The 12,756-nt window shown below is 36.6% G+C and overlaps 1 protein-coding gene across 6 annotated transcripts in view; it reads left to right on the top strand.

The window, feature by feature from the left end:
- The window catches only part of LOC131954425 (CD82 antigen-like), a 21,158-nt gene extending 8,402 nt beyond the window's left edge, over positions 1-12,756 (top strand). For 2 of the 6 annotated variants that reach the window (XM_059318087.1, XM_059318091.1), the window contains exons 2-9: positions 7,246-7,371; positions 7,572-7,772; positions 7,879-7,953; positions 9,468-9,587; positions 10,210-10,300; positions 11,642-11,793; positions 12,307-12,390; positions 12,564-12,756. In XM_059318087.1, the coding sequence (XP_059174070.1) occupies positions 7,303-7,371; positions 7,572-7,772; positions 7,879-7,953; positions 9,468-9,587; positions 10,210-10,300; positions 11,642-11,793; positions 12,307-12,390; positions 12,564-12,629 (858 nt within the window). In that variant the 5' untranslated portion in view covers positions 7,246-7,302 and the 3' untranslated portion in view covers positions 12,630-12,756. The other 4 variants (XM_059318093.1, XM_059318092.1, XM_059318089.1 and 1 more) reach the window with 4 other exon arrangements.

The following is a 12,756-nucleotide window of genomic DNA, read 5'->3' as shown; positions in this document are numbered from 1 at the left end:
GGGGTCGGGTAAATTAAGTCACGTACATTTGGAGAAGGGGGGAGGGTTGCGGGCTTACATATGATGGTTTACTTAAGTGGCCCACGCTTTTCTTTTATAACGTATCATTGGTCTACGATATTAAACGGCCGCTCCTAGCCACATCCCAAGTGTATTTATATATAGAAGTTAAGAATGTGTGTTAAATATAAGTGAAACATCCGTTGAGACACTTAGAAGTGTAATCTTGAAATGAAATCTATTATTAAAAGTTTACAAAGAACCGGATGTATTGTTTCTTCAAATTTGATCCGGGCTTGATTTAAGTATCATCACGGCAGTAACGTAGCGAGGGGGGGGTCGGGGGTAGGGGGTACATATGTCCCCGGGCGCCGACCTTAGGGGGCGCAAATGGGTTGGAAAAATAAATTGAAAGGTTCAGGGGGGTGCGAATTGAAAGTTTGAAGGGGGTGCAAATCGAAATCTTGAGGGGGGGGTGCAAATCGAAAGTTTGAGGGGGGTGCAAATCGAAATCTTGAGGGGGGGGTGCAAATCGAAAAGTTTGTCCCCGGGCGCCGGGAAGGGCCGCTACGCCTCTGCATCACGGATCAGATCAGGGGTCGGGTAAATTTAGTCACGTACATTAGGAGAAGGGGAGGGTGGCGGACTTACATATGATGGTATGTAGTATGTGGTGTTTGGGGGAGGGGTGGGGTGGGGCTTTAGGTAAGTGACGTTCTCAGTGACAGATTTTTTTTTTTACATATGGTTAAAAAACCTTTCAACATTTCCAATTTACATGTTTTTTGCATGGGTGTGAAGAAAGTTGAATGTTGTGACGTCATAGGAGGCGTGGCTAGATTTTTGTGACGGTGTATGACAAAGGGAAAGGGTGGATACTTCTCTGGAATATCGTACCGTATTGTAACGACCCCTTAATGTCTTCAGTGCTGCTTGTAATACCACGGAATACTTTAAGACTCTTTAAAGAATGAAGAGATTATCTTTCTCTCAAATATATCAGCTAAAAGGTTTCTTAATACTCGACGTCACCTTTTATTAATCTCAAGACGACAACAAGACGTACGTTAAGACTATGGATAGTGAAAGGAAGAGAATGTTTTTTGAACAAATACTGTTATGGAAATACAATTCTAAAAATAGTTTCACAACACAACGGGGGTAATTAATGCCACCTGAATCTAAATTATCGACTTTTAAGGTCTTGGATAATGCGGCGCGTGTCTGTTATATATTTCTATTGTTTTTTTTTAATCTTCCCGTGGTTTGTTGTCTAAACGGGTCCCAGGGCAGACTAGACTTGTGGAACTGGTGGAAAAACTAGTTATATTCTTTAACAAAGGTCTTTTGTGTGATTCTTTTTTTTTTGTTTTCTTTGATGTATTTTTTTTTTTTCCGTTAATGAGGTTCTGTTATCGATGTACATTTTGAATGTACGAGTGACACTACCTACTGGTGACACTACCAACTGGTGACACTACCAACTGGTGACACTACCAACTGGTGACACTAGTAACTGGTGACACTGTCAACAGATGACACTACCAACTGGTGACACTAGTAACTGGTGACACTGTCAACAGATGACACTACCAACTGGTAACACTACCAACTGGTGACACTACCCTACCAACTGGTGACACTACACTGCCAACTAGTGACACTACCAACTGGTGACACTACCAACTGGTGACACTACCAACTGGTGACACTACCAACTGGTGACACTACCAACTGGTGACACTACCAACTGGTGACACTACACTGCCAACTGGTGACACTACCAACTGGTGACACTACCAACTGGTGACACTACCAACTGGTGACACTACCGAATCTGTAAACACGCGGGGTGATATGCGCCTGTGCTTCATTAAAGTATCGAGTTACACATGAGTGACTGTGCTATTTTTAGATCGCTTCTTGAACTCTGTGTCAACTGAACTGAAGCGTAGCCAGCCCTAAATTATGCGAGGCGTGGGGGGGGGGGGGGGTCTGTTTTCTGAGTCCCCTCCTTGTTATGGCTAGGCGTGGCATGTGTGTGTTTGTGTGTGTGTGTGTGTGACTAGAAACCTGTTTCCTGTGTCGGGTGCTTTTGTGTGCAGGTCTTTAAGACGTATGTGCGTCGTGCTAAGAGTCTGGGGTGTTGATCTCTGACTTCAACGTCGGGTTAATCAGGTTAGTGGATTAGGATTAGGTTTATGTAAATGTTTACTTAGGCTGGTGATGATATTAGAGTAGTTGTTAGGACTGTGAACACTGAGGTAAGTTGGTGATGGTTTTTTGAGTAGTTACTTAGGACTGTCAACATTTAGGTAGGTTGTTTATTTATCATTGTATTAAACAGCAGAATAGTGAAGATAACTGTTAATTAATCATCGGATTAGTATCTTACCGGTTGTTATTTTCTGTTTAATCCTCCTCAGTCCAGTAATTATCGAATACATTAAAGTTTTTTTCAAATGCGTTTGCGAGGTAGTTTTTTTTTTCTCTTAAAACATATCATTTCCTTTGTTTGGTAGGTCTACAAAGAATGTAAGACCTCTTAAATACAGTTAAAGCATATATATATATATATATATATATATATATATATATATATATATATATATATATATATATATATATATACATATATATATATATATATATATATATATATATATAGTTATTTTTATGTGTATTCCTTAACTTTGGTTTTGCTACTTTAAGGTAATGAACTTGTATGGGGATTATATCGCTCAGGGATGGGGATTGGGGGGCATGACTTAGCTGGCAATTAATGGTGACATGCCTCAAACAACAAGCATTGACTGGGCAACAAGAGCCGTGACATAAGACTAGCTGTCATTGTGCTTCAGTAGCAACACTGGCCGTCTTGTGCTGGGTCCCCGTCTCGCTTACATGCTTTTAAACAGCCTTACAGCAAATACTAGAGCTCTAGACTGCTAGCCCTGGGTTTGTACATTGTAAATTTTTAAAACAGTTTTGTTTTTGAGCCGTAGACCAAGGGTGCTGCTGTATACCCACGCAGCTTATAGCGTACAGTTTCCTGTCATTAGACCCCAATAAATGCCTGTCATTAAACCCCCATCCCTCCTTTATAATTGGAACCCACCCTCCCTGTCATTAAATCCACCCAGCTCTGATGGGTACCTAACTCGTGTTAGGGAAAATAAAGGCGGCTGGGCAAAGTGCCGAACACACTTTCTCTTCATGCCGAGATCAAGAAACAAATTAACAAATTAACTCTACTTCACCTGTCCGATGGATCGCTAAGTCTAATGAGGATTATTTACTTTTCTATTTCAGATACACACATTTCCACATTCACCCACTCACACAAAGGCACACCAGCACATTAATACAAAAATATTCATTGGACACACAAACAAGAAGACAAAACTACAAATACACCAACACATCGGGTATTGGCTAGAAAAAAAAAGTTAATAAAAAGTCTAGTAACAATTTAAGCGCAATTCCTTAATTAATTTTTTGTGACCGAACGAAAGGATATTTTTGAAAACTCTCTTCGGCAATATTGTTCTAAATTATGGCAGGAATCGATTGGTAAATGTTTCAAGTCGCTAAGTGGTCTGGTTGCCGAAATAAGGGCCAAAAACTGCATTTTTTTGAGGTTTTTTGGCTTTTCCGGGAAATCCAGGAAGGAATTCCGGGAATTTTTTTGGCCCACAATCATCCTCGGAACTTGCTTAACATATTTGCTTTTGGAACTAGTCCTCGATATTGCTTCGTTGAGGAGGAGATATTGTCCGTATGGAAATTGCGCTAAAAAAATGATTGTAATTAAGCGTTGAGACTATAACCGTACATATACCTATACATCATCAAACGTTAATATAATTATCTGCAGGCATCACACTTCTATATACATTTTATCTACCTATATTTTATGTAATTTGTAGTAGCAGCTTTGGTATATATATAGTCATTGACTATTTGAGTTTATATAATTTGAATCATGGTGCTTTTACGCTTTTTAAATCTATTTCTGTGATATTGATGCATGTTGTATTGGTAGGCTTTATATAATTTTTAGCGCAATTTCCATTCTGGAGAATTGCGTTTATTAACTCGTCATTTCTGGGAATGGATGGATGAATGAATGAATGTATGGATGAATGTGTGTCCGGGCTCTAAGTCGTATCTCCTCCTCAACGAAGCAATATCGATGACTAGTTCCAAAAGCAATTATGTTAAGCAAGTTACGAGAATGAGCATAGGCCATAAAAATTCCGGGTTTCTTTCATGTATTTCCCGGAAAAGCCAAAAAACCTCGAAAAAATGCAGTTTTTGGCCCATATCTCGGCAACCAGACCACTTAGCGACTTGAAACATGTACCAATCGATTCCTGCCATAATTTAAAACAATATTGCCGAAGAAAGTTTTCAAAAATATCCTCTCGTTCGGTCACAAATTTTAAAATTACATAAACACCTACAAACCGATCGTTCTTCTAGCTTGAACGCACCCCAACATTATACGTCAGAGCTATTTTTAGATAACATAAGGAAATTGCGCATAAATGTCACTAGACTTTTTTAATTAACTTGTTTTCTCTAAGTACCAATTCGTATTCTCCCCTGACTTTCCAACACTGTGGCGTATTTCCTGTATTTGTCCTTCACCCATCCCTCCCTTACTCCAGTGTTTCTTTTAGACATCTCCTTTATGTTGTGGGAGGGGGTGGGGGGGGCAGGGGCGCCGACTACCGCGCTACGAACTAAATAGAATATGTGTAGAAAATATATACTTTTACAAGTGCACGTCCCCCTCCCCACCCACCGAAAATTTAGTTCACCCCCCCCCCCCTCTCCCTCGATGAAATACTGCCTTACCCTCAAGTTTTGAGCCAATGCCGTACAATACAAAGCTAGATTCCCTCCCGGCAGGTGGGTTGCGAGGGGACATGTATCAACAATCAGGTAGCAACCAGGTCACCTTAACCAGGTAACTACACCTGACTTCCGGTTTGTTCATCTGTATCTCACGCTTAACCCGGATGTTAGAAGTTGGCATACATTATTTTTTTTAGATAACTTATCATACAATGATACAGAATTTATATAAAATGATACACAATTTATATAAAATGATACAGAATTTATATAAAATGATACACAATTTATATAAAATGATACACAATGTATATAAAATGATACAGAAATCATTATACAAATTTAAAGAATGTAGGCCTATCATGTACTATTATTACACATAAAACAATACAAACGTATTACATCTATCATTACAATGTTACAGAATTTATAATACAATTTTAGGTAACTTGAAAATAATTAATAGTAAAATGTTACAGTATGTCTTAGAATTACACATAAAATACTACAAAAAATGTTACATTTATCATAAAAATGTCGCAGAAATTTATCTTTAAAATTTTACAGAATACATCATTAAAATATTACAGAATTTATCATTAAAATATTACAGAATTTATCATTAAAATATTATAGAATTTATCATTAAAATATTATAGAATCTATCATTAAAATATTACAGAATGTATCATTAAAATATTACAGAATTTATCATTAAAATTTTACAGAAAACATCATTAAAATATTACAGAATTTATTATTAAAATATTACAGAATATATCATTAAAATATTACAGAATTTATCATTAAAAGGTTACAGCCAGATAAATATACGGCTAGATCTCGCAAACATTCTGAGCAACATAGACGTGAGACCTTACTAGCACCAAGTCGACCATTGTTGAGTCCCACAATTTTTTTCGTTGTTGCTCTACCTTTTATTATCACACGCTGCTACCACAAGCTCAAGATTTAGACCACTGCCTCAAAAAATTTCTTACACTCCCCCCCCCCCCCCCTTGGAAAAAGAAAATCCAAACTTCCTTAACAGAAATGTACATTTTTAAATATAGTTTTTTTTACAATTAAAAATACTATACTCTCTACACCCCCACCACCTACCTCAATCCACAATCGTAACACATCTCCACCCCCCCCCCCCCCCTTGTCTTTGAAGTAACTTATGAACACCACCGAACGGAAACTGCACTAACCCTTATCTTTAACAAACTTCCCTTTACTATGACGTATCACTGTCAGCTTATCACACTGGCTCGCCACATCTTTGGTTGGGCTTAAGTGGTGAATCGTTTCCTTTAAAAGAGCTCCAACATTTTTTAATCAATTTGAGCTAATTTTTTTTACAGATCATCTTGTTATATATTGACATAACTTGTTTTTTTTTAAAGTGATCATCTTGTTATATTTTAAACAAAGCAGTACATTTTATTTTCAACAGATCAACTTGTCATATTTGTTTCAACAGACCAACTTGTCATTTTTGTTTCAACAGATTAACTTGTCATATTTGTTTCAACGATCAACTTGTCATATTTGTTTCAACAGACCAACTTGTCATATTTGTTTCAACGATCAACTTGTCATTATTTTCAACAGATCAACTTGTCATATTTGTTTCAACATATCAACTTGTCATATTTGTTTCAACAGACCAACTTGTCATATTTGTTTCAACGATCAACTTGTCATTATTTTCAACAGATCAACTTGTCATATTTGTTTCAACAGATCAACTTGTCATATTTGTTTCAACAGATCAACTTGTCATTTTTGTTTCAACAGATCAACTTGTCATTTTTGTTTCAACGATCAACTTGTCATTTTTGTTTCAACAATCAACTTGTCATTTTTGTTTCAACGATCAACTTGTCATTTTTGTTTCAACGATCAACTTGTCATTTTTGTTTCAACGATCAACTTGTCATATTTGTTTCAACAGACCAACTTGTCATATTTGTTTCAACAGATCAACTTGTCATATTTGTTTCAACAGATCAACTTGTCATATTTGTTTCAACAGATCAACGTGTCATATTTGTTTCAACAGATCAACGTGTCATATTTGTTTCAACAGATCAACGTGTCATATTTGTTTCAACGATCAACTTGTCATATTCTTTCGACAGATCAACTTGTCATTTTTGTTTCAACGATCAACTTGTCATATTCTTTCGACAGATCAACTTGTCATTTTTGTTTCAACGATCAACTTGTCATATTCTTTCGACAGATCAACTTGTCATTTTTGTTTCAACGATCAACTTGTCATTATTTTCAACAGATCAACTTGTCATATTTGTTTCAACGATCAACTTGTCATTTTTGTTTCAACAGATCAACTTGTCATTTTTGTTTCAACAGATCAACTTGTCATATTTGTTTCAACGATCAACTTGACATATTTAACCAGCTGTCAACATGGGTGTGCAGGGTTGTTGTAACAAGTTCATGAAATTTTTCCTGGCTTTTCTTAACTTCCTTGTTCTGGTAAGAAAATGCACCTATCTTGTTTCATGTAGGCTAGTTAATAACTTAAATATACACTTCTCTAGCTAGAATTTATTAACTCAAATTAAATAATTACAATTAATTATTTAATAAATAAAACGTATGGCATCTAAAAAATTTGTCCCAGTATTTTATGGATTTTTTAAATTATTATTATATTAAATAGTATTATTTTGCAGGCCGCTGGAGCGATTGCCATTGGTCTTGGCGCATGGGCACTCGCATCTGAATATGGAGCAGAAGAAATGAAGGCAGTAACTGGTAGCGGCCTCTACAAAGGGGGCTGTATCGTGTTAATTGTGGGCGGTTCAATTATCGTGGTGCTCGCCCTTCTTGGATTCCTAGGTGCCGTTCTAGAAAACAGAGTACTGTTGGGAATTGTAAGTCCATTTTAAATTGTATTCAGTTATAATATTATGGAGATAAATATTTAGCTTTTTCAATTTAAAAAAAAATATTTTAATGCATGTATTATTTTCCTTTCAGTACTTTGTGATTATGATCTTGATCTTGATTCTGTTTGTTGTTGGTGCTTCTCTTGGATTTTTTTTCAGAGACACGGTAGGTTCTCATTGTACATAAACCTTGTTAACACGATATGGGAACATACAAAAAAAAATATTTTTTACCGCCGTAGATTAGAAGCTAATCAGATTAATTTTAATTTTTTTTTAATTAAGACTTTAGCAAAATAGGTTCATGTCAATCAACGAAACAAAGCATCATCCACAGCATCATCCATAGCATCATCCATAGCAGCATCCATAGCATCATCCATAGCATCATCCATAGCATCATCCATAGCATCATCCATAGCATCATCCATAGCATCATCCATAGCATCATCCATAGCAGCATCCATAGCATCATCCATAGCAGCATCCATAGCATCATCCATAGCATCATCCATAGCATCATCCATAGCAGCATCCATAGCATCATCCATAGCATCATCCATAGCATCATCCATAGCATCATCCATAGCAGCATCCATAGCAGCATCCATAGCAGCATCCATAGCAGCATCCATAGCAGCATCCATAGCATCATCCATCGCATCATCCATAGCATCATCCATCGCATCATCCATAGCATCATCCATAGCATCATCCATAGCATCATCCATCGCATCATCCATCGCATCATCCATAGCATCATCCATCGCAGCATCCATAGCATCATCCATAGCATCATACATAGCATCATCCATCGCATCATCCATAGCATCATCCATCGCATCATCCATAGCATCATCCATAGCAGCATCCATCGCATCATCCATAGCAGCATCCATCGCATCATCCATAGCATCATCCATCGCATCATCCATCGCATCATCCATCGCATCATCCATCGCATCATCCATAGCATCATCCATCGCATCATCCATCGCAGCATCCATAGCAGCATCCATAGCAGCATCCATAGCAGCATCCATAGCAGCATCCATAGCAGCATCCATAGCATCATCCATCGCATCATCCATCGCATCATCCATCGCATCATCCATCGCATCATCCATCGCATCATCCATCGCATCATCCATCGCATCATCCATAGCATCATCCATCGCATCATCCATCGCATAAACCATACGAACGATATCATGTTGTTTTGTAACTTTTACACATAATCATAAAAGGACAGACCCTTCCTTCCACTAATACGTAGTCACAGTTTAGCTGACTATTCATCCAATTATATTTATTTAGTTTAATTTCTGTAAGTCGTTCGTTAACAAGTAAATCACCAATCACTTTTTTAATCACGAACATTTCTATCAAAACCCGGGTTTTTAAAACAGCGTGACGTCAACTGTCCAACAACGTGACGTCACATTTTCTTAACTATCCCCCCCCCCCCACACACACACGTCACAAAAGCTTCCCCCACCCCCCCCCCCCCCCCCCCCCAGGAGTGTAACATCGTTTATAGATTACCTCCTCGGATTATTATATAAGAAAAAGCTGAAAAGTGCACCCACCCCCGTCTGCCCTGAACCCCGACTACCCTGACCCCCGTCTACTCTGACCCCTACCGTCATCAACTGTATCACTCCAATTTTGTCTCCACAGCTGGAGGAGAAGATAGGGAAGGCGATGGAGGAAACACTGATAAAACAGTACAGCGTCAGCTACTCAACCAATGATGAAAACAAACTGGTTACTGATGTGTGGGACAAACTGCAGAAGGAGGTTAGTCATGCAAGGCAGTAGGCTTGATCGCTATATATGGGGGTCAGCTGACAGGGAGGGGTGGGGTTTAATGAGAGGGAGGGGGGATGGGGTTTAATGAGAGGGAGGGGGGACGGGGTTTAATGAGAGGGAGGGGGACGGGGTTTAATGAGAGGGAGGGGGGACGGGGTTTAATGAGAGGGAGGGGGGACGGGGTTTAATGAGAGGGAGGGGGGACGGGGTTTAATGAGAGGGAGGGGGGACGGGGTTTAATGAGAGGGAGGGGGGACGGGGTTTAATGAGAGGGAGGGGGGACGGGGTTTAATGAGAGGGAGGGGGGACGGGGTTTAATGAGAGGGAGGGTTGAGATTTAATGAGAGGGAGGGGGGACGGGGTTTAATGAGAGAGAGGCGTGGGGTTCTAATGACAGAGGGTTGGGGTTTAATGAGGAGAGGTGGGGTTTAATGAGGAGGGGTGGGGTTTAATGAGAAGGAGGGGTGGGGTTTAGTTAGAAGGAAGGGAGGGAATTAATGAGAGAAAGAGGTGGGGTTCTAGTGAGAGGGGAGAAGTGAAGACTTATAATAACTGTCAAATAATTAGGTAGATAAATCTGATATCGTTTAAAAAATTCTCTGCTCACCAGCTGAAGTGCTGTGGTGTAAGTGGTGGGCTAAACAGCAGCACATCGTGGTTCCTGTATCAGAAAACCGAATGGTTCATGAACAGCAACAAAAGTAACTACCGTTTTCTTAAACAGTATTTTCTTTTTTTTTAAATTAAATCCTTTCTTTCATGTGTTAAAAAAAATTCTTTATTACAAGCTTTTATTTAACTTGCTTCCTCTATCTGTCTATCAGTCTCTCGGAGTAGATCGAAATTGGCGTGTGAAATTTCGAGCACTTAAACCAATCAATTTCTCTGAAACTCTGCATGTGGTTCAAGATACAATGACAATGCAATCTGACGTCTAATTTGACTTAATTGAATACCTAATTAATTTTTTATGAAATAATAAAAGTTGTCTTAAACTTTTTAGTAGTAAGGTGGCACTATTATACGCGCATTATCATGTTCATTCGGTACGGAATACTTTTTAGTCATGCAGCTCTATTGTAATGACCATTTTAAAGTACTGAAAAATATAGAGAAAAAAAAACGTTTTAATAACAACCTCTTATGTAATATTGCACTAAAAAGGAGAAAATAATTGATTTTATTTAAATATATAATAAAACACTACTATTTAAATAACTAGAAAGTAAAGCGTGAGTCTCTTCCTAAATATTAGTAAATGTATCCAATAGATGATATGGTGTCCCACGCTTTTCTTTACAGTTATTCAATTACTATTGTGTCTATAATATAAGCCGCTAGACTGTGTGTCAGTCATTCCGTCATGGCCGTGGAGTGAACACCACATCCGTGCTTTTAATTGCATTTACGTTTGTTTGTGTTTTCTTTTGTGTTTGTTTCTGTGTTTGCGTGTTGCGTTTGTGTTTTCGTTTTCGTTTGCATTTGTTTTCTTTTGTGTTTGTGTTTGGCTTTGTTCTGTTCCATATTGTTATATTTAAAAAAAAAGATTCGCTTTTGCATACCCGTGTCTTCATGCTAGTATACATAAAACAAATATATATATATATATATATATATATATATATATATATATATATATATATATATATATATATATATATAGACCTATATATATATATATATATAGCCCTACCTATATACATGCAAATACATATATACATACATATTAATATTAAACATACATATACATTCATATTATACACACACATACATACTATGTATACACATGCATACTATTATATACATATATATATATATATATATATATATATATATATATATATATATATATATATATATATATATATATATATATATATATATATATATATATATATATATATATATATATATATATATATATATATATATATATATATATATATATATATATTTGTTCAATCGAAATCATATCTCTCATATAATACATTTAGAGTCGTAAATAAAACGGAAGGTCAAATACTTATTAAATTGTTTTTCAGCTGTGTATGTGCCTGCCAGCTGCTGCAATCCAAATATTAATAAGGTTAATTTGGATCAATGTCAAAAGCTAAATACTGACACTAATAGTTTTAAACCAATTAAAACTGATCTCTCGTTGGTTAGAACAGAGAATGATGCTTTGTATTCCACTGTAAGTACATAATTTGTGTGATTTTTTTTTTTATATTTTCGTGTCCGATGATAGAATCTTCTTAAAAAAGTTAAGTCTTGTAGTTAACTAAAGCACACACATTGCTTGCCAATGTCAATATTAACCCTAACCCTAACTTAGTTCTAGCATATGTCTAACCCTAATTTCTAACCATAAAACTACAGATAATAATACTACTAACAACCTAACATACCCATTTTTGGAAGAGTCTATTATTGGGCATGGTTCTCTTCAATAATCGATATTTCAATCTGTTTGTGTTTAAGACACTAAAATGCTTAATGGACAGTGTGACACAGGGTAAATTATGCACCTTGCCATCTGACATTTTCATTGTATAATTATGGTTTGCAATCAGTGAATTTTTAAACCTGAGATACTTTTAACTCTAGACACTACTAATGAGAAATTGGTTAATTTTCCCATTGAGTTTTTGTTACTCTGCTTTACTTGAATGAGATGACTAAATTCCCTCCCTTCTATTGACATCAGGGATGCCTTGATTCTCTCATTGATAAACTAAAGCCCCACATCCTGGCCATTGCTGGTATTGCTTTAGCTGTGATTATTGTTATGGTGAGTGATTTCCCTTTACTTATTGAATTATTTTTAATAAATCTCGTATTTCCATTTCCATTATCATGTAATTTTTCTTCTTTCATAAATCATTTGCAAACAAGATCCATTGTTCTCTGTTGATTTAATTTAAAAATGTATTCTACTTTAAAATTTTCTGTTTGATATTTCAGTTTTTGGCCATCATCTTCTCCGTGTGTATCTGTATGGAAATTGGCAGAAACAAGCACAAAGTGTAACATCTTATGTAAAACAATCTTTGTTGAAATATTTTGTAAGATAAAAACCAAGTTTAAAAAAGCCTATATTAAAAAATATTACCCTTATCCCCAAGCAATTAATGAAATTAAAATAACATGAAATATT

Source organism: Physella acuta, unplaced genomic scaffold, assembly GCF_028476545.2.
Source record: "Physella acuta isolate Inbredline_101_S28 unplaced genomic scaffold, ASM2847654v3 ptg000997l, whole genome shotgun sequence".
Taxonomy (NCBI): Eukaryota; Metazoa; Mollusca; class Gastropoda; family Physidae; genus Physella; species Physella acuta.
The sequence above is the reverse complement of the archived record's forward strand: the minus strand, read 5'-3'. Positions and strand labels throughout refer to the sequence as shown.